At 33.4% G+C, this 27,879-nt stretch overlaps 1 protein-coding gene across 7 annotated transcripts; it reads right to left on the bottom strand.

Moving 5' to 3' along the window:
* Positions 1 to 253: 253 nt before the first annotated feature.
* Positions 254 to 23,157, bottom strand: LOC124357104 (esterase FE4-like). 7 transcript variants are annotated; one of them, XM_046808552.1, is made up of 11 exons: positions 22,883 to 23,157; positions 16,468 to 16,632; positions 16,222 to 16,362; positions 12,721 to 12,865; positions 10,019 to 10,204; positions 9,350 to 9,549; positions 6,456 to 6,627; positions 5,841 to 6,001; positions 3,275 to 3,437; positions 3,056 to 3,191; positions 254 to 2,236 (listed from the first exon to the last, which is right to left on the bottom strand). In XM_046808552.1, exons 2-11 carry the CDS (start codon positions 16,609 to 16,611, stop codon positions 2,050 to 2,052), a joined length of 1,635 nt encoding a protein of 544 aa, XP_046664508.1. In that variant the 5' UTR covers positions 16,612 to 16,632; positions 22,883 to 23,157; the 3' UTR covers positions 254 to 2,049. The 7 variants fall into 7 exon arrangements, with proteins under 7 accessions (XP_046664508.1, XP_046664509.1, XP_046664504.1 ...); XM_046808553.1 differs by lacking the exon at positions 22,883 to 23,157 and adding an exon at positions 18,276 to 18,371; XM_046808548.1 differs by lacking the exon at positions 22,883 to 23,157 and adding an exon at positions 17,951 to 18,126.
* Between the last annotated feature and the right edge of the window lie 4,722 nt (positions 23,158 to 27,879).

The following is a 27,879-nucleotide window of genomic DNA, read 5'->3' as shown; positions in this document are numbered from 1 at the left end:
TCCCCTGCCTGTTTTGGCTGGTTAAGAGCTGGCATCTCCTTTTGAGGAGACATGACTAGAGATTAGTGCCCTAAATTCTTCCTCATGGATCTCGATAGGAGCCGGCCCCTACCCCCAACCTTACCCATCCAGAATATCCTGTCATTCCGGAAGTAGCGTAAAGGTTCTTATAGGACTGGGTGCAGTTTATAAGATTCTTATCCTAAGAGAAAAAAAGATTGTTCAGAGATGGATATTATTTCAATTGATGACATTTTTTAACAATAACAAAAAGTTTTATTGTTACAAATATAAATTTGACATACGTGATAGATAATATAGTTAGACTTATAAAATGCAATTCATAAAATACCTCAACCTTTTATAGAAGATATACTGTGTGAAATATATATTACTCTTGTTATTAAATTATACAAATATATATATATATATATATATATATATATATATATTTGTATATATATATATATTTGTATATATATATATATATATTTTATATGTCTTTTATTTATTTTAAAACCAACTTTATCATACACCTTGTACAAAATAAAAATGTAAAACTAACAAAATAACATCAGATAACAATGAGATACACTTGAGTATTATTAAAAGTTTAAACCTCTATGCCAGTTAATAAATGAATAAAACATTTTAAAATAAGTACCAATAATATATTTATAATTAGTAGAGATTACTATTCATTATGGTAAAACTTAATAATAGCTCAATGCTGATAAATAGCAATACCAATGCACTTTGAAGGAACAGATACTTACTACTATACTTTAGTAAATCACAGAGAGCTTATAATCTTTCACGTTACAACTTTTCCTGTCATGGATTAGTATACAGGGTGTATCTGAACCATGTGACAAAGTTCTGTTATACTATAGAAATCAATAAACACTTTATGTGCTATACAATTTGTTATTTAGAACAAATTCAAAAGAAATAGCTGTCCTCGTATAGTTACATGGAACTAAAATTGGTGTTCTCACTTTTTGAGTGCTGAATATATTATTTTTTATTATAGATATACAATCTACTTAAGTTTCAAAGGAGGATGGGATTCTGAATAAAAATGAAAAAATCCCATTATCTCTGTTTCATGTTGCTAATGTAAACTTGGAATATTGACTGACTGGATGTTCTGGCTATATTGTAAAGCTTTCCTTGTATAACTGGTTGGGTCGACAGAAAGGTTAATTTACATTTTTTAAATAATAATTGTAATAAAGCATTTGTATTATATTAAATATACACAGGATTATTGATAATGAAATTTAGTTTTTTAATCTTTAATCTGATTCAAAACTTAAAAAATTTATTTCCTATTCTCAAGTTCCATATCACAAAAACTGTTTTTTTAGTTTAAGTATAATTTAAATAAAATCATTACTTAACCAATTTTTGTCATTCTTAAACCTTTGGAGGCCTTCCAACAGAAAAAGTAAGCCAAGAATACAAAGCAATTTTAATGAATTTGCAGAGGTTCTAGGAAATGGTAGTATCTTAAGAACTAATAGTCTTATCATCTACCTCCCACTTTCATGTTTTAGATTATTTATAAAATGCAGTTTTACAATAGATATGTTTAACTTAAAAAATATATAGGCTGAAATTTGTATTGCTTATAATATGTATTCTAAATTTGAAATTTTTGACAAATATTCTCCTCTCATACTCGTGATAAAAAATATTAAATATAGACCTACATATATTCTTACAGACCACATCTTTATACACAACTACACATATAGCATTGTAAACAATGGTGTTTAGAAATTAAATAGAAGAGAGGACTAAGTTCTAACTCGCCTCTATATTATAGACATTTTAAATGAAAAGAGAACAAGGTTGGTTCATGATATCTGTTAAAAGCAAGACAAATTACATCAAGGACGATTCTAGCTCCAAAGGGAATAACTATTATCCTAGAAGTGTGTCACAGTGATTCAGACACAACCTGAATTGGTTATGCCCCTAGTTTACATGTTGATAAATTTTACAAAGATGCTGGCTGGCAAGATCGTGGTTTCCTAACATTGGTCACAGTTTCTGTTGCAGTACAGAGTGAGGACGCATCGCCCGCTCCCAGAACACCATCCTCTGCTGCAGGAGCCTGCAGTGTCTCATGGTCGGCTCCTTGCCAAGCTCCAGGTAGTTTTTCCAGCCAGACTGGTCCTTTACAACTGGCTCCCAGACAACTGTCTGTGCTTCGCCTCCGTTTGGGTTCCTTTAAACACATGTCTACTTGTTATTCCTTCATTCTACACATCTAGCTGTTCTTGAGTTTGCTGTACTTGACTCTTTAAAGTTGTTTTAAAGTTTTGCAAAAATTTCAATTAAAAAAAGTATTTATCAGCCAACTCATTTAAAATTTGTTTAATGTAAACAATATTTTGTCAGTTTTTTTTCAAAACCGTATTAAAAGAAAACAATGATGTAATCAGTGAAATAGTTTGATGAGTTTAACTAAAGGTATACAGGTTCTTTTGGAAGTTTTTAGTGGTGTAGTATCTAGAAATCTGAGACATTTAGTGCAGTGTTACAGCACAACCATGCTATATGAAAAAAGAAGTGAAAAGAATCTAAAAAAAAGCAAATCACTGGAAACAGTAGAAAATACAAAGAATTGTAGAGAATTAGGAGAGTGGATGCTTTATCACGGAAATATCTGCTTCACCAAAGTCATATTGACAATTTAGTACGGGTCTCAACACTGTCTTGAAGAAGAATCCATGAATTTTTTCAATTCTCGTAATTTATTTTTATTCAGTTAACAGTGAACGTTAGTAGGTACCTCTAAATAATATCGGTTGACATTTTTTCCAAAGGTTATTCTCAGTTGTTGATAGCTGACTCTGCAGCAGGAAAGGAGGGAGAGGATGTCACCCGGTTCAGCTGTGTGCTTTTTAACACTGAAGTACGCACAAACTTAAAAACAAATGATCTGCCTTTTTTGCCAGATCTCTTGAGTAAGGAAGAAGATGGGTATAACACATTAGAAATAACTGAGAGTTGGTGAGTTATGAGAGAAGAGAAGCACACTTACCCACTGAGAGCAAACTGGTACCATAAGCCAGTGAAACATTTGACCACTTGCTCCTCTGGTGATCCCACACTCATCTCTGGTGGTCCAGGGATGTTCATCTTGAATATATATCCAAGATCATCAGCATGGCTCACACCTGCATATATTGCATATTCAAACAATCTGTGGCTTAGTATAGAATTAATTCTTTGTAAGACAAAATCAACTATAATCTCTCACCTCTGAGGTCACACTGGGGATAGACCTGCGGAAGGTACCAGGACAGGAGGCCAAGCTGACCGTCGAAGGTTATGTTGTAGCAGTAGATGGGTGCCACTCCACAGGCCATGTGTAACTTTATCATCTCGTCCACTCCGATGTAGAAGAATATATCCCCATAATACTGAAATAGAACATTATATTACAATTGATTTAGAAGTTTTTTCATACTAATTGTGTGTAGAATTACACTTAAGCTGTACAACACAAGCTTAAATATTTATGCAAGAGTCATTTGTCAGGAACCATTTTGTAATATTGCAAGAGAAACTTCATTCAATAATGTAAATCAGTGGTGTAGCGTCCGGACCCCCCTCCCCCCCGAAATTTTAAGACATAAAATCAATGTCCTAACATAATTATAAGTACCACTTTACCTCAACCACTCAACCAGTGAAATCCAAAATCATCAAAACTTGAATCTGTAGAGAGCTTTTCTTTGGTATTTACCGACCGAAAGTGATTTTTTTCTCGATAATTATATAGGTAGTTGAGTACAGTTTAATGATAACAAAAATCGTCGTCCTAACTCAATCAAACATACCACGTTTAGCTCAATAACTGAGGTCTGAAGTAGTTGAAGTTCTAATCATTAGAGTTTTTCAGGTGTATTTTATTTCCGACCGAAACTGATTTTTTCCCGATAATTAGCCTATGTACTCCTCTACAGTGTAATGATACAAAAAAAATCGTCATTTATAACTTATTCATAAATACCTCAATCAGTGAAATCCAAAGTAGACGAACTTCTAATTAGTCGAGTTTATCCGGTGCATTTTCCGACCGTTAGTTTGATCTGTACCCGAGCAACACTCGAAAACTGCCCTCCTTTTCTAAAGGGTTTTTGGCCGTCAGTGGCCCAATGTCCCCGAAGGGGTATTTCATTTTCTCCACAGAATATAGTTGTGTCAATTATACACTTGAGTGAAGCTCTGTTTTGTTTTTTTTCTTTCTTATCCAGTGAATCCAACATCACTTTGGTGCCTTCTAGTCGGCCAGAATCGAACTTCGTAAAGTTTCTGTAGCTATACAAGAAAATTTGTGGTACTAGAGTTGCTGTGAGAGTTGAATTTGCCTATTACATCTTTTCACTTTCTATAAGGCGTAGTTACTAAAGCTCCATATTTTTGGTATTTACCTTTGACCAGTGAACTCATTGGCAAATATACAATACGTCCCCCGGATCCCCCGGTTTCGGACCCAAATTTTCGGACTGACCCCCCCAAACGAAATTTCCGGCAACGCTACTGATGTAAATTGTTTAAAAAACAAAAAAAATTGTATTTTTCAACATAGTAATCATTAATATTTAAACATTTATTATCCCTTAACACCAGCTTTTTTATCCTCTCATTGAGGAACTTTGGCCCCTGACCATTACACAACTTAGTAAACGTTTCTAAATGACACCACCTTCCAATCGTTTTCCCAATTTCTCATTTTTGAAAAAGATGATATCTGATAATGTTTCATGAATATTCTAGAAATTTTCATTTCCATTGAACGATGATCAGTTGCATCTTTGTTCTTACGACAATGTTAGGCGTGAGGTTATAGTGAACCAGAATGATGCAGTTAGAAAACAGCCTCCACCAGCTATTTTCCGTGACAGTTGAAATTTGATACACTGCAGATCTTGGAACTTGTGGAAATTTCTGGCAAAGTTTTTCAAAAATAAAATGCCTATTTTGGCAAACTACATTTTTACAGAAATTTGTTTTAAATCTTCACTCATAACAGTAGACTGATCAGATCACTCCATCATGATAATTTGTCCTTTCATCTTTACAAAGCCTACATGTTTACGCACATGATCAGCAGGTTTATTGATTCACTATGCTACAAAAAAAGCCAACAAAGACTTGAAATATAATAGTGGTATAGTGGGGACTGACCTTGACCGGAGCCACATTAGAGCCTGTACAGACTCCGATGTCCGATTGATCCTTTCTTTAAAAGTACCTTCATACAATAATAGAAATTTTACCATAACCTAACAAGTATTTTTTCAAGGAAGAATTGCATACTTATTTCTTTTTAATTTATGAAATCATATGATTACAAATTGTTCTCTCGAATAAGACATTACTGTTTGAAGCAGGTCTACCATATACTAGCTGTCAGTAATTTTAAGCAGGGAAATGGAGGGTGAATTATTACGATTGAATAGACTGATTTATGGCTTTGATAGTTATAATCCTTAAAAGTAATTCAATTTTTTGCATTTCACACAACACTGCATCCATTGCTCAATGCAAGTCTAGCATTTTGTGTAATAAAAAATAATGCTCTATCACATTTTATTGGATTTTTTATGTGTTTCTGTCTTTAACTTGATACTATCAGATTTAAGAAAAAAAATAAATAAAAATGGTAGGCCTAATTATATTTAACGGTTTTAGAGTAACATAGTACTTAGGCTCACCTTTCAGCACAAAATTCTTCAAAGATAATGTGATCAATACAACTGGTATATATTATCTTTAAGTAGATTCACTTAGCCTGAAATACGATAAAATTCACTAACATCCAGATACTGAGGCACAATGTCCCAGTTCATAGGTTTGTCTCCAAAGAAGAATTGCCGGATCATCTCTGCACCATTCGTAGGAAGGTCAAGATTTCCAGGGACTATTCGGGAAAAATTGTTGTTCAACACTTTGAAGTAATCATCTGAATGAGGAATATCTGCAACAATAATAAATAATTAATAACAGTAATATAAAGAGCAACAAAAATCCATAGCAAAATTTAGACAAGTAGTTGGCTGATTTGATCCTAAATATATTCTTACATTTTTATTCGTTACAAATATTTGATTTAATTCAAATAAATGACTTTTTAAAACAAGAAACCTGCTACTTAAAGTAGTACTTTACTTTCTCTAAAGAAGGAGTAATCTTTTGTCCCCATTAGAAGTAAAGTGAGACAATAGTAAAGATATGCAATATTTTTGACAGCTGATTGAGTCACAGAACACAATATGCTAGCCACACAATGTTCCAGTATTTATTGGATGAATAAATATCAGCTGTTGTAGTGTGATGCAAATAATAATGACACACATAGATAACAAGATTGCATAGCAGGAAAACCCACTTTTGGTACTAGTAACGAAATACACTACTTATGATGATCATACCATTCAAGACTAGCATGCCTTCCTTGTCGGTGACTCCAACTATAAGAGGCACAGGAGCCACCTGACCCTTCTGTAGTAGAGAACGGGGGTGGTCTGTCAGGAACCTCTCACCTTCCCCCTCCTGCGTTTCTACACTGGGGGTGAACGGAAACACTCGAATATCTTGCTTGTCCTGTACACAATCTTAATGTTATTGTTTTATCTGGGTTCTTGCTGACTTCTTAACTAGTGGTTAGTCATTATGCAAATTGCAAAAGAACTTTTGATGACAGATTGTATAATAATTGGTGTAATACCTACCACATTCTACAGTTAAAATAAAATTAAAATAGTTCAAATTACACAAGAGATTATTGAACAATGATAAAAAAACTTTGAATAAATGTGAAATAATAAAGTTATTATGAATATTATACCTACAAGCATTGTGACCATTAAATTTGTCTCTAAAGTTCATGAAAAGATTACAGAAGACCGCAGATTCACAATGACAGAACTCTCACTTAGTTTTTCTCAAATTTCAAGGAGTTTGTTACACAAGATTATTACACAAAAGTTAGGTTACTATAAATTTTGTGTAAAATAGGTTCTGAAAATCTTATCAAAAACCCCTAAAAATCAGTGCATGGCTGTTTCATCGAAATGTTTGGACACTGATGGTGACTTGCTGTTCAGTCGAATCATTACAGGAGATGAGATTTGGGTAAAATACATGAATAAAGATTGTATTGTATTGCGAAACCAGATTACAGTCTACGGAGTAGGGGCACACACTCTCCCAAAAACCAAGGAAATGTGTGCAAACATTGTCGGTACAGAATATTATGGCAACTGTGTTTTAGGACATGAAAATAGTTATTCATGTTGATTTCGTTATTGTTGAGTTATTGATTGATTTGAATGTGGATAAAATATGTGAGGTATTGTGAAAACTGCAAACGTTAAGAACAGTAATTCAAAACAAGTGCAGAGGGAAATTAAGTTAAAAAAACTTTGTTTTTGCCCTACAACACATGACCACACATGGTAAATCAAACTCGAGAAGTCCTGGATGCTTTTAAGTGGCAGGTGTTTCCAAATTTGCCTTACAGTCTGGACCTTACACCCAGTGGCTATCAAATGTTTCCAGCAATGAAGACCTGGCTTGCGTGACTACCTGGTTTAAGTTTCAAAGCAAAATTTTATAACAATGGAATTTTAAAACTAGTTAACCGCTATAATAATTGTCTAAATGTTTATGGTGATTATGTTAAAAAATAGTATTTTAGAGTCATCTTTAAATATAATAAAATAGTTTTTTTCTTGGAATTTGTTTTTTGTTTATATCAAAACGTAATCTACTTTTTGGATAGCTGTCGTACTTTGTTAAATTCAAATTCAAACCTTTAATCATCAGTGTACAATATTTTATGTGGTGCAACGTTCTTCATTTGTCAACTTTGATACAGATTAAAAACAGGCATGAGCATGCCACACCATGAGTACATGCGTTTGCTAATAAATAATATTGATTTTCCAGAATGTTACTTGTTACTTTACAATTCACATAAAGATTGTAAAGGGATTCACCTCTATTTAGGGAAGAGTTTGCGAAACATGGCTTGAATTTTTTAATACTAGCACTTGTACTCAGTGGAAAGAAGTAGTAACCAGCTATTCCTTACCTGATATATACGAGGTATGTCCAAAAAGTATCCGACCGCCGACCAGTAGGCGGCCGCGGCGTAACCGACCGGCTCGAACCAGTTATTGGAGGGTAGGGGCGAGCCTAATCCTTCCCATATTAGGCATTGAATATGATCCGGTCACTCAGTGAGTCACAGCGCTCTGTTCCCTACAGTACTGCCGTGTGTGTGCATCGCATTTTAATATTAGTGAACGTGTTGAGCAGTGCATTTGCATTAAATTTTGGCAAAAACTTGGCCATTCAGCATCAGAGATGATTACTATGATGTGGAAAGTTTATGGTGATGTGTCTATGGGCGATACACAAATAAAAGAGTGGTATGAGTGGAGAGTGATGACCGATCTGGCAGGCCTTCAACGGCCAGAAACACTGAAAATGTTGAAGGTGTTTGTGCAGCAATTAATGAAAACCGTCGATTGACTGTCCGAGAGCTGGAAGAAGATTTAGGAATACCAAAATCGTCAGTTTGTAACATTTTACACAAAGATTTAAAAATTAACCGTGTTTCGGCAAAATTTGTTCCTCGGCTGCTGACAGAAGACCAAAAGAACTGTCGACTTGGAAATCGCACAGGACAATCTGGATTTGATAAAAAGTGACCCAAGACTATTTAAAAAAGTTATTACTGGTGATGAGATGATGGTTTATGGCTACGACCCTGAAACAAAGGCTCAATATTCACAGTGGAAAACTCGCAAAGAGCAACGGCAGAAAAAAGCAAGACAAAGTCGAAGCAATGTCAAGACAATGCTGACAGTTTTTTTGACCAGGATGGCGTTGTTCATTACGAATATGCTCCAAGAGGCCAGACAGTGAATAAGGAGTATTATCTTGAGGTCCTCAGGCGGCTACGAGATGCAGTGCAAAGGAAACGACCTGAACTGTGGACAAGCCGTGACTGGATCCTGCACCACAACAACGCACCAGCTCATTCCTCAAATCTTGTTTTGGTCAAACACGACATCAACCAAATACGACAGCCTCCCTACAGGATTGCTCATCATGCTTTGGGATTGTGTCTAAAATATGACAGTGCATTCAATTGTGCACCTGAGAAAAAGAGAATATCTCATCACCTAGATTACACTATATTTTGTATCTAGTTGTCTCTGATGTCAAAATGATATAGGGTTCATTGTGAGCTTCTTCACCGCTGATAATAGGCCCAAATCATCAATCTAAGGTTAAAGTTTAAAAGTTAACAGACCTGGGCTGTGACCACCTTGTACTGAGCCTTCACAAGGTCGAAGGCAGGAACAGTTTGCAGGTACTGGAGTACCTCCTGAGGATCCTGGGAGGTACAGCCCATCTTCTCCCCCAAGAGGCGAGACTTCTCCACAGCCTCACTGCTGAAAGCCCAACTATTCAGGCTGCTCCCGCTCATAATGATGGCACGATGAAACAGACCTGTAACCAGAGACCTTTAGATTTGGAACTGATCATCAACAAGTTCATCGTTCTCACCATTTATTGTACTTCTAACTAAGCTTTCAACATCATCCAAAACAAATACATACACAATAGTCAACAATTATTTTTAGTTTATTTGCCCAAAAGTTTTGAGAGCTTCTTCCACTAAGCTATATTTTAATTTCCAATAATTACCCAATGTTTACTATAACTTAGACATTTCAAAATTTGCTTCTCAAAGTTTCAGTGTAGCCTCTTCATTTTCGCTTATTTTAACTTTTGTTCTAAATAAGTAGTGTTACCATGTCCGCCAATTAAACTCGCTGTTATCAGTTACATAGACCTTCCCAACAGTTTTTATTCTAGGTTCTCTACTTTGGCCAGTTTCCTCTTATATTCTATGGAGCGTAAAATATTATAAACTTTATTGCTATATAGAGTTAAAACAGGTAGGCAGCCACCTCACCTTTGGACATCGGGGATAGAAGGTGGTAGTGGACCGAAGCTCCTCCAGCACTCTCACCAAACAAGGTCACATTACCAGGGTCACCTCCGAACTGGGCAATATTGCGTTGGACCCAACGCAACACCATCACCTGATCCTTCAGCCCTGCATTGCCAGGCACATCTGAAGTTCCTAGTGATAGAAACCCTGCACATACACAGTCTTCATTTACTTGAATAAATCATGTTGAATATACCCAATGCAACACCATTGTTGGTTTGAAATGTTGAAACCACCTACAATACCTTCACTTCAACAGTTGCCACCTTAACAACAACAAAAGATCCATCTCATTTAGCCATTAAGCTATAAGAGGACAGCGCATATGTTCCCCTGAAAATGAATTGAACACTTTCAACAGCACCATCACTGAAGCTTTTGTACAACAGAATTTAGTCTGAAACCATATCGGCCTTGCTCAGTCCAACAACAGACTCCCACCTAAAACCAAATATGATAAGTTCTTGTCTCTCAAAACAACATTTAACCAAGGCCTACACCACTAAATTCCACATTAAAAGATAGTTCAAAATTTTACAGGCCTCTTCTCAGAAAAAATGTCCTAACATCTGCTCACACTACCACTTTCAAACAACCCCTGAGGTGAAAAATCTACTTTTTAATTCTAAAATCTAGTGAAAAAATTCCTATACAATCCTAGGTTCATAACCAAAAACTCAAAACTTGTCCTATAAACCAAACCACTGACACCTTTACATGTTCATCAACAAACGAGCTTTTAAAATAAAAGGACACAACACCTGCTGTACAGAAAATATTATTTATGTACTACAATGTCAACATTTTTCTGAAAAATATATAAGCCTCACAACCAATAGTCTAATAACAAGAATTAATGGACAAAGACAAGCGTCAAAGTAGGCTCCAAAGACAAACCAGTACCCAACATGCTGCAAGCCACAACATCACAGAATTCAGTAACTGTTTTAAATCCACATAGTAAAATCATTGCCAAAAAACTGCAATCCTTCACAATTAAGAAAATGGGAATTAGCATGCCAATGGGTAACAAAATCAACAAATCCTTCTAACCTAAACCTAAAATAAGTACCTCCCCCCTCCACTCCCTTCAGCAGGCTAACAGTTTCCATAGATACATAATATAGTACTCATACAATGTCAACAGTTATACAGTGATGTGTCTAGAAAAAAGTTATTTGGTATCCATGCTTCGTGTTTCCCACAGTGATTCTGCAACCCAAAGTGAACAGACAACTAGAATACTCTCTTCTGGTTGAGAAAGATTGTAGTGTAATAGAAAATTTCTAATTATGTAAAACATTTTTACTTTTGTGTTTTTTTAATCAGTTGACCTAGAAGATAGTTTTCAAGGTAAACCTTTTTATCTATGTGTTTATGTGTGATGTGTCTTGAGTGTTTTGTTGTACTTGAAATCCATATAATAACGTTTACTCTACTATGAACTTCAGCTCATTTAAATCATTAACCACTAGGTGGTCATGTCACAGTGTTATGTCAAAGCCTAGTTTTAGTTTTTAAAACAAAACAGAACTGAAAACAAAAGGCAATAAAAAAACCACTATAAGTAATAATAGTTCAGGGGTAATTTACAGAATGAGTAAACTAATATTTCTTTTGTTAGAGTTGTCAGATTTCATTTTATAGATGTTTACAAATATTTGCAACCACCAATCAATAAATAATTGTAATAGTAAAATGAAGAATCTTATAATAAAGCAGAAAGCAACAAATTAGTCAGTAAATGTGAGTTTCAGAACAAAAAAATTTGTTAAATCTACTTCTACCATAACAAATCTAAAATCTATCACCATTTCTCTCATAAAAAGGAATTGGAGGAAACAATGCTGAATGGAGTTGTTACCTATAGATATAGTACCTATAGAAAATACCTATAGATATAGTAATAGAAACTGGAATGGCAATCTTCCCACAGCAAAATAAAGATATGGCAAGGCGATGATTTAATAGCTAGCATATAATTAAAGTCTTCTTATAAACAAAGTTTATCAATTTTTAAATCCATACAGAAGCTATGGTAGTACAAAAGTATTCAACGTAGCTATGGTGAGAAGAGTTGATTCAATTTGAATGTTGAGTTTAGCATCAGTACACCTTCCTCTTAGTGAAGCATCTTGAATCTGACATTGTCACAGACTTGACTCCTGGAATATGGAGTCATGTTTGTCTAAATAGATCCAAAAAACGTCTGCGATGAAGAAGCTTAAAAGTCTTCTTTAAACTGTTTTGACATAATAGATACCTAGATTACAATATTTAGTGTAATTTAGATGAAGAGAAACTTTCATTATCTCATCAATTGCGCACCTAATGAAACAATGATAATACTTCTTCACCTAGATTACTCTATATTTTGTAGTTTTATGTGTCATCTGAAGAACACTCCAGATTCTAGAAGTCAAGTCTGTGACACCATTAGATCCCAGATGCTGCACTAACAGGAAGGTGAACTGGAGCTAAACTCAACAATCACATTCTATTCAAATCCTTTAAAATACCAAAGATAAAAGAAAACTTATTAATAGTAATACCAGTTAATATAAAACAAAAGGACAATGCATATGTGTGTATCTTACTCTATGCCTTAATTTTTGAAACATAGCAGACCCACAGTATAATGATTGAAAGAGTAACAAACTGACCCAAAGCGCCGACTCTGTAGTTGCAGGTAACAATGACAACATCTTGTTCCATCCAATACTCGGGATCATGCAGGTCTGTGTGTCCACTGCCAAACGTGAACCCTCCTCCGTGGATCCAGACCATCACCGGCTTGGCTGCGGAGAACTGAACCACATCGGTTAGAGTCTTCATTCGTTACTTAGCTCTCATAGGCTAACTCTTGTATTCACTTTAAGGTACAACTGCATTCAACAATTCTCTCTTAAATAAAGAAAATTAAAAATAATTTGCAATTTAAGTATTTTTCAATATTCAATATCATTATATTTGTTAATAGAAATACAAATTAACATGTCTTAATAATGAGCATTTTGTGTTCTACATAGTTTGTGAACTCCCTTCAAGGTCAAAAAAGAAATGTTAAACAAATGCCACGTTTTACACCCATTGTATGAGATATATGAGAGATTTTATAAAGTGATTCAATACAAGACAAGTTTTGTGGAATCTTGTTTAGTTGGCTTTGATATTGAAAATCTGTTCACTAAAGCATCAGTTTCTCTAATATGCAATATGTTAAAAGAAGATGAAACATTAAACGAGAGAACTAAACTTTAGATCCTTGTGATCGTAGAACTGTTTTATGCACTATATGTGTTTATTTTGAATGTCTAAATGAGGGAATATCAATTAGATCTCCTCTATCACCCATTTTCACCACTAATTGTAAGGAATAATTTGAACAAAAAGCCCTAAATTTAATCCAATTCAAACTTAGGATCTTTTGGAGATACGAACATGACACTTTTAACATCTTCCCTCATGAAGGTATTAAACTACAAATATCTTTCTACCAAATAAATGGCATTTCCCCCTCCATTTGCCTCTCTATCGAGGTAGAAGTCTCAAACAAACTCACTGAAAACCATCAGTAATTGAAAAACATATCAGCCATTGAGCTGTCATATACACAAATAAGCTTCCTGAATGGATCAAATTAAATATAAAAATCTAAAAAACCACAAATACATGTTTCCTAAGTCTAACATTAATACCTAATTTTTCTTACACTAACCTATACCGATACAGATTAAAATTTTATTTAGATATCATCCTCTAAAATTTACCTTATTGTGTTATTAGATTTTCATCAAGTCAGTAATACAAAACTTTTTTAGTTCTACTTTTTCAGACTAGCCTTGCTGATTGAGGAAGCTTATTAAAATTTTAAGGAATTATAATTATGACTCAGAATGGTTTTTAAAGTCTGGTCTATTTAAATTATATTTTAATCTAGTATTGTGGCTGTGAATATCTTTTCTAGATATAAAAGTAAACAAATTTAATTTTGTATGATTGAAAACTGTTTGCATGTGTAAATTAGAAAGTTAGTTTATTATATTGGTTGAACAGAGGTCTGCAGTGCTCCACAGGGCCTTTTTCTGTTTCACAAGCATTTCTGAGACATGAGCGGAAAGTCCCTACAACATTATATTATATGTTAAATGACAATGGAAAAGACTGTAGTTCTTAACTTTGTTTGATTTAGGGGTTTAATTTTATATAATAAATGCAAAACTCTTGACAGCGATTTGCTTCATTTACATGTGGAGTCCAGGTTAATTTTGTATCCAAGTAAATTTCTATAAATTTGAAGATCAGTTATTTTCCATATTACTGAGGTTCAAAATAATCTGCTTTGTTTTGTTACTGTTTAATGTTAAATGCTTAACAATAAACCAAATTTGTGCTATTTTATCAATTCTTAAAAGTTTAGTTTTAAGATGATCTAGATCATTGTCAGATATTAAGAAAGTAGTACCATCAGTGAAGGTACAGGTAGCATATTTGGCAAATAATACACCACTATGAGTTACAGAAAAGAACTTAGGACAGAACCCTGAGGAAAACCAAATTGTACATCTATAATTTTTTTATCCTCCCCTCCTGAGAAATTACTCTCTCAATTAATTGAAGGAGGAGCTCTACTTATTTGAAAAAACTATTTTCTATTATTTTTATAAAAGAAAACTCACAATTATCCAATAATTTTAATTCTTTACATACGAGGCCTTTCAACATCGAAGATGACATTGTCAGGTGTGAATCAACAATTTAAAATAGTATAAATTTTACAATTATAAGGTGAATAAAGCTTAATACAAGATTTGTATAATTAAAAGTAAAATAAAATCAATATTAATATATGTATAAAAGTTTAGATAAAAAAGAATTAGTTATATTTTAGACGAATGATGAATTTAGATTCGGTCAAATATTTATACTATTTAAAATTGTTGATTCACACCTGACGATGGCATCTTTGATGTGGAAAGGCCTTGTGTAAAAAAATTAAAACTATTGGATAATTGTGTGTTTTCTTTTATAAAAATAATAGAAAATACTGTCTCAATGACTCTCTTTTCTCTCCCCAATGTACTAATTAGGTACTGAATGGCTTGGATGGGTCCTAGAGCACTTCTGGGGTGTTCTGTAACTTACCAACAATGTTTGACTGTGCTGTTTATGAGATTTAATTCGGAAACTATGAAAATGAGGAATAAATTAGTGGTTTTAAACATTTTTAACAGAGAACAGAGAAAACAACATTGAATCGTAATGTTAAAACATGAACATTTTTATCTTCGTGGTTGAAGAGATAAAAAGATATGTACTCGTATTTGTCCCTTGCAGACAATGTGAAGCTCTAGCTCATAACTATTAAACCCATAACTTCAATCTATGCCTATAATTAATTGTTACAATGCAAACAAAGCCATATCCAAATTGAGATTTATATCCTGGTCTCCGAGTTTGTTTTTAAAGCTGAGATGCTAATGACTCAGTTACCAGGCAAGACTCCATTGATGCATCAAAATTTTTATAATGTAAGAAAAATTCCACTTGTGATATATGTTGATACAAATTTATAGGGGAGACTTTAATAAGCAGCCTACACTTCTTTGGTTGTTCTTATCAAATTTTTTTACATATCATCAGACTTTTATATTATAATACTAATCGTATGCATAAGAATTATAATACATTAATAACAATTAGTATAAAAAAATTAATTTTTGGAGGTTTTAAAAAAGCACATTGGAAATTGAATATAGAAACTTAACACATCTTGCTTGCTTTTTATTATGAATAATAAGATCTCTAACAACCAAAAATTTCAATTAATAGTATATTGTAAATATTATTTTCTTTACAGAAGTATAGAATTCTGACGTAAGGTAACTCACATGTAACTCTAGAAGTATTTAAAATTTAAAAAGAACAATACGTATTTTAGCTGACAGACCTACCAACTCATTCCGCTAGACATTATTCCAAAGTATGGGAGTATTGAATTTATACTGTGTATGTATTTTGAACATTTTTTTCAATGTGTTGTTATTCTGAAAAACTTTAAGGAATGATAAAGTATTGTATATGGTATGGTAAAAAACAAACCAAAAACATGAATTTGTCTATGTAAATTTCCGCATATTTTTTATTAACTAGCCATCACTTACATCGGGAGTGTAGACGTTGAGTCCCAAGCAGTTGTCCTCATTGCCCACAGTGTCTTGCAGCAAAATATGTTTCTGTGGACAAGGCGGGGATTCTCTCACTGTGTCTTTTATTCCTTGCCATGGAATAGGAGGCTGAGGATCCTGGCAGACAATACAATAATGTTTAGTGGTACATTAGGTATTGTTTAATATTTGATACATTACCACATTATATACTTGCACTGATAATATAAAAGTAATACTTACTCTAAATCGTAAATTACCAACAGGTGGTTGAGCATATGGGATTCCCTGAAATGCAAAATACTTCTTTTTAGAGAATGATGTTGCAGTTAACACTTTCCCTCGAATGGTGCCTTCTTTTAAATTCACCAAAGTGCTAGTAGCCATCTTCCTTTTTCCATAAATATTCTAGGACAAAGATAAGATAAATTAAGTCATTTCTGAGACATAAATCTAGAAATTGATGTAATTAAATCCATCATGTATTTCAAATCTAGTAATCGAGCAACACATGTTAATAAAAGGTACAAATAAAAACAAAAAACACACAACGAAACAACACAAAAATATCACTTTTTCAAAACTGATTAGTAGTTTTTTTGTCATATATCAGTATAATTCAGCTGCTTTTATGTATAGAAAAATAGGTGAATTTTACCCACATTAAAGACATTTTTGTACTTTTAAACCTCCTAGAATAAATGTTCATATCGGCCTGACACAAGTACAGACACTCAATCAAGATGCTTCCTCATGCTGATGGTGGCAAACATTCCTCTAGGTACTATCACTAAAAGATCAAATTCTACAGGGTCTGATCTCAAATACCTCCGGCCAGTACTGCTAACTAGAAAACGCAACTTGACAATGCAAACAAAAATATTGTAAATTCATCTAACAACAAAATCCTTTTCTGCAAGATAGGATAGTTGATAAGCGGAATCTCATTACTGATATGGATAAAAGTAAATTTGAAAATAATGCAAACAATTCAACCAAACTTTCTCAAATTGATTTATACTAAGGGAAACCATTTGTATGTATTTTAGTAATACCCATGAGCAAAATGGTGATATGCATGTGTTATTTGCCACAAGCTGTGAGACACATTTATTCTTCATAATAGCCAAAAGTAACTAATTAATGTTACACTGTTTTGTTCTAGGTAAATTGTATAAATAGACAGTTTGTTATGCATCATTGAATTATTACTGTTTAGATATAAAAACAGTTGAACTATACTGTAATTTTAAATATCTGTAATGTAATTTGGTTCAACAGTTTAGTTTCAAGAGATTTGATGATTTTATCATGGTGGTGGGCACTTACTGTACTATACTGCAGTTGATAACAAGAAGCACAGAACACAAATATAACCACATGACATTTCCATTTTATAAAGACAGTAATTTTTTATTCCCCACCCACTAAAATCATGTATAGTTTTGTTCAGGGGGACGAGCAGAGCAGAATATGTTAATAATGTTGATATTTTTATTGGTAACTCTGGCCTTTTAACTTCACTGATATATAAAATGACAATCCCTTGCTGAACACCCTTCAGGTAATGAAACAGAACTCTATATAAAGGCAAAAATCATATCATCTTGTTTAACTACAAACACCTTTCCAAATTTTGGAAGGACAACAAAATACAGTTCTCAACTCACCGACAAATTCAATATTCGACAAAACGTTACTACTTCCAACAAGAAAACTAACTTACTATGATAGATTTACAGGTACTGAATAAACTGGTCTTGAAAATATAAATCATTGGTTGATTAAAATTCTGTTTATGTAATCTAAGGCAAAACAGGTTGTGGTATTCGGATTAAGGTTAACTTGATATGAAAGTAACTTCGTGAAGGTTATAGAGCTGTAAAAAAATACAACTTAACAGTCAAATTGGTTTATTGTTAAGTTATTGACTGTTAATTTTTTTTAATTTATAGAAATTTGCAACAGGCGATTACAAAACCTCAGATCAATAAAAATTTTGTTTTCGCTGGATAATTTCATCTGTCTATACATCACTATAAGAGTTATACCTATTAATTCAACACATGTATCTGTTTCGTTTCTGTTTATTAAGTTGCAGATTGCTTATAAAGAAGTCTAATGACGAACTATCTAGGTTAGTAGAGATGGGCGTTATTTAACATAACAGGATAAATAACAGTGTTGCCGCGCGGCAACAGTTATCCCCGCAACGTGTTATCAGAAACTCCCTGTTATAACAGGATGACAACGAACAATGAATTCATTCGTTTCGTTGCCGGCAACGGTAAGCCTGTGCTGGTAACAGTCAATAGCGGCAGACTGAAAACTCTTCACCTGTTATTTGAGCAACGGTGTTATGACAAACAACAGAGTTGTAGGATGACAATTATTTCATTGCCGGGAATCTATCTACGGCTTGACAATGACAACAGCAGCTTGATCTGTTATTACAACACCACCCGTAACGATAATATAGTAAAGTAAAATAATCAAAATACTGGAGACGCGACATTGCGGCTTGGGGGAGGGGATGGTGCCTGTTCGGAACATGAAAAACCTGACCTGATTATTCACTTTGTTTTATTCTATTATGATCCCATTCCCACAACCCGCAGTACAATTGTTTTAATTTGTTCAAGAGCAACATACAGTGTAATCTCTGCCTTATTAAACTATATGTGGTTTAAATTTTTATTTAAAATAACTATATTTCTTAATGTTTTCTTTAAAATAATTCTTGACAAATAATTGTAGAGTGATTAAGTTATGTGAAATAACACGTTTTAATTTGTGTTTACTGTTTTTATTATTTATAAATATCTACATTGTAATTAATTTATATTAAAAATGAGTGGTAACAAGAAGCAAAAAACCAGTTACTTGTGGACATACTATACTGTGGTTGACGCTGACATAAAAACTGCTAAGTGCGATTTATGTGGGCAAGTATTAAATTATAAGTCAACTATAACTAATCTTAGACACCACATTGAAAAAGCGCCATCCTACTGTAAATTTACCAAAAAAAGATAAAACTTCAAACTAACTTGCCAAGCCCTACGACAGCTTTAATTTCTACTAAAAACTCTACAATAGGCTCTACATCAATTTTACGTAATGAACCCCGAAACAACCAAGTTCAGAAGCGCTAACCAATTCAAATCCACTAAGTGCATATTTTTCATCTTCTAGTGACGGTAACCAGTCAAGTATTAGATCATTTTTACCCCAATCTAAAAAGCTGAGTGAGACTCAACGTAAAAAACTCGATAAACTTCTCTTACAGTTGTTTATTACTGACTTTCAGCCATTTTCAATTGTCGAAGACAGAGGTTTTGTTAACTTTGTGTCGGCTTTGAATCCCGCATATAAAATTGCCAAGTAGAAAAACAATTTCCAATAGTATGATTCCAGCTGAACATGAGAGATGCTTGAATTTTGTTCGGAATGAGTTAAACTCAGTACAAAGTGTATGTCTAACCACTGATACCTGGACTTCTACAAATGTTGAAAGTTATTTGGGTGTAACTGTCCCATTACATTTCAGAAAATTATGAAATAAAGTCGATATTGTTGGAATGTTCTAAAATTGTCTGATTCTCACACAAGTGCTAATCTAGCAAAAGAGATCAAAACTATTGTTGACAAATTTCATTTATTTGATAAGATTTTAGTCGTAGTATCAGACAATGCCAGTAACATCAAAGGGGCGGTACAAAAGGACTTGAAATTGAAAGCACTTTGGTTGTTTTGCCCATACCTTAAACTTGATTCTTCAGGATGCGTTAAAGCTGGTAAAAATGTTAATTGACAAAATAAAATTGATAGTGACTTTTTTTAAAAGGAGCACAAATGCAACTGAAAAAACTGTTGATATCCCAGAAAAATATGGGCCTTGAGCCAAAAAAAACTTATTCAAGAGGTTTCAACGAGATGGAACTCTACATTTTATATGGTTTCCAGATTTTGTAGAGCTGCAGGACGCGGTAAAAACTACTATCGCTTTAATAAATAAAAATTTACCTGTTTTGTCAGAGGAAGAGTGGGGATTATGCAAAGAGCTAAGCACAATCTTACGTCCTTTTGAGGAGGTCACTTCACAGATTAGTGGGGAACGCTACGTGACAGGTAGCCAAGTGATACCCCTAACAAGAGGCCTGATGTCCGTGTGTAAAAAAATGCAAAAAAGGAGCCATTCAACCAGTTATTCAAAATATTATTAATGAACTGCTGCATGGTCTCGAGAAACGCATGGAAAATGTTGAACACAGCAAAACAATAGCACTTGCTACTCTTTTAGATCCCAGATTCAAACTTGCTGTCTTCAAAGACGAAACTGCAAAGCAATTGATCAAAAAAACATGTACAGAACTTTTAGCTGCAATCTGGACAGAGACACATGGCAAACCTTGCACAGCAGATGATGAAGAAATTGGTAACACTCAAAACAAAGATGGCAACGTAGATTCCGCAAAATTTTCCGTCTGGGAGGACGTTGACAACATAATTGCCAAGGAGAAACCTACAGGTAACCGCTTTAAAATTTTATTCATAAATTTAGAATTTTCAATAAATTAAATTAGGGTTTTTACTTGTAACTACACGTATTTACTTTTTGTTTAACTTTAACGCGTTGTAAGCTTTTTGGAGTTCACTGCTATGAAGGAATTGGTTTCAGGTACGAAGACCTCTCCGCTGCAATTGTCGAGTTGAACGGGTACTTAGATGACAGCTATCTAGGACGGAAAAAAGATCCTATGGGCTGGTGGAAAGAGAATCAACATGTATACCCTATTATGAGCAAATTGGTGAAATTAAAATTTAACGTCATGGCTACATCCGTCCCATGTGAACGACTTTTTTCTAAAGCAGGAAATTTTTTGACAGAACGCCGATCAAGACTGAGTTCAAAACGAGCAGAGCAGTTGCTGTTTTGAATGGAAATCTAAATCTTCTACAGTAAATAGAAATCATAAAAATTTAAGTTATATATAAGTTCTGCAAGTTAAATATATGAAATTATGTAATTCATTTTCTTGCAATTAATCTTCTATGAAGCCATAGTGTACAGTTTGGTTATATTGCCCATTTTATTTTCTAAATATGCTTAATTGTGTCTTTGAATCTCCATACATTCGTGTATCTTCATTTAATCTAAAGTACAATATTTGACAGTGTAATTGTAATGTACATTTGAACAATAATATTTTATGTATGTATATATTTGTAATTTATAAAGTGTTCCTATATGATTTAATTAGAAATAGCAGTGTTAACCATTTTGTTTATATTGTGATAAATAGTTTTTTATGTATACATTTTGCAATTATAAAACGTCATTTGTGTTACTATTTGTTGTAGTTAATATAAGTTATCAGTTTAAAATATGTAATGTATACATCACAGCAGTACATTTTTATAGCTAAATATCACTGTCCAACGTTTTTTACTTTACACTTACAAAATCTTACTTAAGTTGTAGGCTATAATTATTTCAATATATTTTATAATCAAATATGTATTTCACATTCGTAATAATTATATTTTAGATGTAAATGTATCCATTTAATGTATTCTTCATTTACATACTAGTAGTGTAACTAACACGTATTTTAACGGTTTTATTTTACTGTCAATTTTCCGTGTAAATACCAATTTGGGCAATTAAAACACGTTATTTTTTAAGATAAATGTATTTTAAAGAACTTTTAGTCTTGTATATAAATTACTTTTATAAAAAAAGCCTAGGGTGTGTTCATTTAATATAATAATATTTACAGAAACGTTTTATTTGGTTTGTATTATTTTGTCTATAGCTTTTATAAAGTAATCCTAGTGTAACATTATATTTAATACACTAAAATATTTCATTTTTCAGTTTGAATATTTTAATGTTTATCTATAGTGTAAAATGTACAATGCGCTGTGAAATGTTTACATTCAAACAATAAAAACCCGATTCTGTATTTTGTACTTAATTGAACCAAAAGATACTTTTAATTATCTCAAAATAAATTATAGTAAACTAGACTAAGCAGCTAAATGACGAATTTTGTACACTTAATAATAGTAACAAAGTCCGTTAACTGAATGGTGGTCCATGTTTTTTAGTAACGGTATTTCAGTAACGTTCTATAGGTAACAGCCACTGGAAAACGTTATTGAACCAACGTTGCGCAATGGATAGACGAGGCGCAACGGTCAGCCGATAACAGTGTTGCTAAAATAACACGTTTGCCGCAACCTGTTATCGGTTGGCAGAATAACGTCGCAACGCGTTTGCAGCTAAACAACGACATTTTCCATCTCTATAGGTTAGACGAGTTCAAAGGTTGCGGTCCAAATGGTATTACCGGAATGTTTTAGAATTTTGTGCTATTGTCTTATTTATAGGCCGGTCAATTTAGACGTTGACCCTTGCAAAAATTCCCAGAAAGCTGAAAATTTGCATAGATGTTAGGGACACCATTGTTATGAAATTGTGAAAAGTCCCCATCGATCCCATGCCTGCAAACAGTTTTATTTAAGGTCAAAGTTCACTAAATGGGTTTTTTGAATTTTTCAGCAAAACGGTTAGTTTTATGATATGTCAGACAAAACTTTTAGATCATCGTCATTAATTATTTCTTCTTCTTCCCCTCCACCTTCTACTCACTCTCTCTATCTATTTTCTTCTTCCTCTTCATCTTCTTGAGTTGACTTAAATTGTACTAAAAGCGATACATCAGCTGTTTCGTAGTTGATGTGAAAATCTTCTTTTGGATTTGAACACGATTGGCCTTAACAAGTCTAGTGGTACACGCTAGTGAACAAAATAAGCCTACTTTTTTACAGCCGCATCTTAATTTACACCCCCTTTTTGCAGTAGCAAAAAATAGAATTAAGGAAGTGTTCTGGTGCAGGTGGAAGAAGCGTGTAGGTTGGTTCCAAATTCCAATACATTACTGACATGCCTCCAACCCCATTGTTCTGGGTCTAGTTTATAACCAAGCCACACCTGAACCTGGTAATATACACAATAAAAATGAACATTTTGTAAATAATTTTTTTTGTCTTGCAAAAGATAAGCTACGAAAGTTGCATATGGAAGTATTTTTTTTGTAGCTCCATATACAGACTGAAGAAAGCGAATTCCGTGGCGATTAGAGGTTCTGGTGAAGAGTTGATATCTTCGAAAGCTTGTGTAATAACATGATTGTCTTAATAAACATAATGTTTTAATAAAATTTTCTTTTCCAAACAATTTAAAAATTGTTGTTTTGCCCCTTCGAAACATTGCTCATGTTGTATCACAGCGAGTCATAGCATGTAAAACAGTATATGATTGAACCAAGTGAATATCTTCCCGAATAATTGCTGCCGCAGCTGTTGCTAGGACCTTCAATCGCTCTTCTTTGCCGTTAGGTTTTTTCTTTTCACTCCAAGCTTGATTGAAAAGTAATTATGATAATTACTAAGAAAACATACAAATGTGAATTGTCCTTGTTTCTGAGTAATGATGACTCTATTACCATAATTTAACTTTAAACGTAATTTAACTGTTCTTTTATCAACTTACAAATATTTTTTAATTCCTCTAACGTAAACTGGCAGTCATCACTACTTTCAATATATGAAAATATTACCTCCATGGCGAGATTAAATGTTTCATTTTGAGGACGACCAACTTGACCTTCAGTTGTCGTCTTTAAAAATGAAACAAATCAATCATTATGGAGCAACTAAATTGTGTTCAAACCCGATGAGAGCAACAGTAGTTTTTGCGGTGTCATCAGAACGAGACTGAGCTGCTTTTATAACAGTCTTTAAATGAAAGAGTTGTAACGTTACAAATTTTACGACGAAACTTCTGTGCTTGTTTCTTTTCGTATTCCCCATTCACAATTTTTAAAAGAAAAATATGACTCACACGTGCTCTAGTACGAGAAGGACTTTTTTGAAAGGTACTAGCTGATTCCTCTTCATGTTACCGGTTTGCTGCTGCAATTGTACTCTTATGATTGTATTGTTTGCGACACTGCAAATGAATTGTCACCGAATTTACGTTCTTCAAGTAATTAGTAAATTGATCTCCCCTTTGAATACTAGCGTCTCTGAGTTGCCGCGATCAACAGTAACACATTCACTTGAAAATAAAAGTTTAGTGTAAATAAAACAGAATGGCAACATATTTTCAACAACACAAACTTTAGCAGAGAATATTTGAAATTACTACGTGTTTTCACTTTGAATAAATTTTCAAGACTAACTTTAGGTGCGACCTCAGTAAAGCAAACAGACGGAACAGCCACAAAAACAATATAATAGCAGGCAGAATTTATTCAAGGAAACAAGGTCTCTTAAAATTAGGAACTCCGTTTTTTTAACATCATATTCACAGAATTATCAGCCAATTTGAACGTATTAGTCACGCAGACTTATAGTTTTACTTATATTACAAACCCAATGATATCATAGGCAAAGTAGTCATGCTTATTATGGAAAATACAGCGTAAGAAAGTTCTGTAAATGTTTTTCCTCAAAAATGATGACAAATAAAATATGTTTACAACCAAATATAACGGAACTTGTCACTCGAGCTGATCGACAACGACCACTCTGACAAGAGTGCAACGACCGAAAAGAAGAAGAATAACCAATCATTCATTAAATTTTACTGGAATAGACTGTGGAATAGGCCTACCGGGAAAACGATTTTAAAAAAGACACGCTATGCACACTACCTCATAGGTGGCTTGGAAACTTGTACATATTATAGACAATACAGCGTAAGAAAATTTTTGAATGGCCTTTTCTAAAAAATGGTTAGTGTTATCAAAAAAAAGCGTAAGAACAATTTTTATTGATAATTGCATGAACTGTGTCTCACAACATTAGTGGAAGTCTTCTTAGAGAGAAGTCAACTAGATGTCATCAAATCTTGTCAATCAATTTATCATAAACATATAGTCAATTAAATCTTGATTAATCAACTTGGATTTTAGCAGAGCTTTGGACAAAGATGATCATTCGACTGTGACTGCTAAGCTTGAGTTGCCTATGGTATCGGTGTGGCACTTTCATTATGAATGAAGAGCTATCTGGCCGATAGAAGAGTTGTGAAGTTTGCTGACGTTTTGTCAAATGGCTTCATAGCACCTTCAAGGGTGCTTCCGATTCCCCACCTTAGCCATTTATTGTTCAATCTGTTCATAAATGTCGATCACAACCAAGCTGAAGTTAATTGTCTTTTTTATGATGATACTAAGCTTTATTACCATGTTAGAACTATGGATGATTATTCTTTATTGGTTGCTATAGCCTATGTGAGTTTCAGTATCGGTGTATGGCTTTAAACTATGGGAAAATGATTTGTCGTGTCGTTTCACAGGAAAGAATCTCCAGTAACTTGTGACAATTATGTCAGGTCATTTGCTAAACAGGCCGTCATCAACAAAAAACCTGGGATTTTTTCTATGCCATGATTTAAGTCCTGTTGAGCATGTGCGTAATGTGTGTGGCTAGGCTTTGATAATATTGGAGATACTGTCACGGGTCTCCCGCAATCTAAATGACCCAATGAGACTAATATTAATTTATTGTGTGCACATCCACCCTCTTTTGAAATACTCTTCCACCGTATGGTCACATCATCAGATTTATCTTAGGTAAGAACTCCAGCGAGTGCAGATAAAACGTATTAGAATTGTTGGCTATAGGTTATTGGAATACAACTATAGTGAAGTACCAGTCCGACTTGGAAAACTAAATTTAAACTCCCTGGATGCCCGAAGGGACGTTCAATATACCATGTTTCTTTACAAGCTTATTAGCGATTTGATAGATTCTGCATTTCTTCTGGAACGTGTGTACATTATACAAGATCCCTGGATTTGTTTGAGAAAAGGCACCAGTCATCTTTCCTGGAATATAACAGCACAATGGGGCGGATACAACGGATGGGAAACAGAATTTCTAGGTACCTGTACTTTTTCTACTGTTCACCTAGCCAGTTTGAAGCCTTTGATACACTTTGTTGTATTTGGAGTGAAATTTTTGACATGGGTTATCTTGTTTTTATTATTCTCTAAAGCAAGTTTATTGTATTGCTTGGTAATTCACTTGTTTATCTGTTATTTCTTTTTGTTACACATGCTGTGATAATGATATTTTTTACTAATTGATTTACTTGTATGTGGTTTTTTATGAACTATGTTTTTGCTGAAAACTTTTAGTTATGTATTTTATTAAATTGTTGCATTGTATAGTTTTTATTTAACTGTGTCAGCTATTAATATTGTATAAATTGGATGTACGTCCGTTGAAAATAAATGTGTATATTATATTGACGGTTTTGGCTTAAATTTAAAAGGGGTTATTTCATATCTTTGTCTAAAGTTAAAAAAAAAAAATACTAATCCTATCATTTTAGGGATTTAATATTTTACAGACTGAGAGAAATCTTTGCAGACTGAGTATTTAGATTAATATGATTTTATTCAAACATTCTACATCGCCTTTGCATACGCATCACTAACATACTTAAAAATAGTCACATTCTCAGGTTTATCTGAAGTATGCTTTTTTACGATAAACATCTGCAGACTAGACCATAATCCTTCAGATTGGAACTATAACACTACGTAGATATGTTTGATCAAATTTAAGCATAGCTTTTAAATACAAATCATTTACATAAAGTTCTCGGGCTTATGCTAAACATGAGTTTCTATAATGTAACACCTGCAGACTAGATCAGAATCCCTTAGACTGGAACACTACTCTATTGACTGGATACGACTGGATACTTTCCACTGATCCAATTTTGATCGAACTTGGTAATCGCTTTTTATACGCATCATTTGCATACAGTAAAAGTTTCAACTTTTCAAGTATATTCTATGTTTTCCACGAAACACTAGCTGCTGACTGGACCAAAATCCTGGACTCTGCAATCAAATTCTGCAGATTGGGTACTAATACTAATCCGATTTTGATGAACGGTACAGTTAAGATTTTCGTTAGATTTTACGGCACAGAAATCTTAAAATAGAGTACAATAAACTTAAACGAGACTATAGAAATAAATTCAAACAAGATACATGTGAATATTACTCTAATTTAATAAGTTAGTCATCTAAAAAACCTAAGACTACGTTGAATGTTATATGTCATTGTCATGTATCAATTCTCAACGAAAATCTAATTTGAATAATGTTAAAATCACACTAGATGGATTTAATGACTCGTTCACTGATAAAGTTAAAGAGGTTGTAGCTAGTATTTTAACCAGCAAAATAGCTATTTAAACTATATCAGTAGCCTGACCAACCCTCGTACTACGTTTGATTTTGTTACTGATAGTGTAGATTATCTCTTCTCTATCTTAATGTGCCTGAGTAAGGCCCTAGATGTGCATGGGTTGAATGCTATAATCCTGAAGCAAGCAGTTGTCTATATTATTTCCTATTGATTTGAACAATATTAAAGTTGTCCCAGTTATAAGAAAAAGTAAACATTCCTATGAACACTAATCACCAACTTTTATCTTATTTAAAAAACAACTTATTTAGCACTTGACAATTTGGTTATATAGCTGGTTATTGCACCACTAATGCTGTGCTGGCCTTTATACAAAGATGTTCTAATAGTCTTGAAAATGGGCTTAGTGTT

This window comes from Homalodisca vitripennis, chromosome 3, assembly GCF_021130785.1.
Source record: "Homalodisca vitripennis isolate AUS2020 chromosome 3, UT_GWSS_2.1, whole genome shotgun sequence".
NCBI lineage: Eukaryota > Metazoa > Arthropoda > Insecta > Hemiptera > Cicadellidae > Homalodisca > Homalodisca vitripennis.
This window is presented reverse-complemented; position numbering and strand designations above follow the sequence as displayed.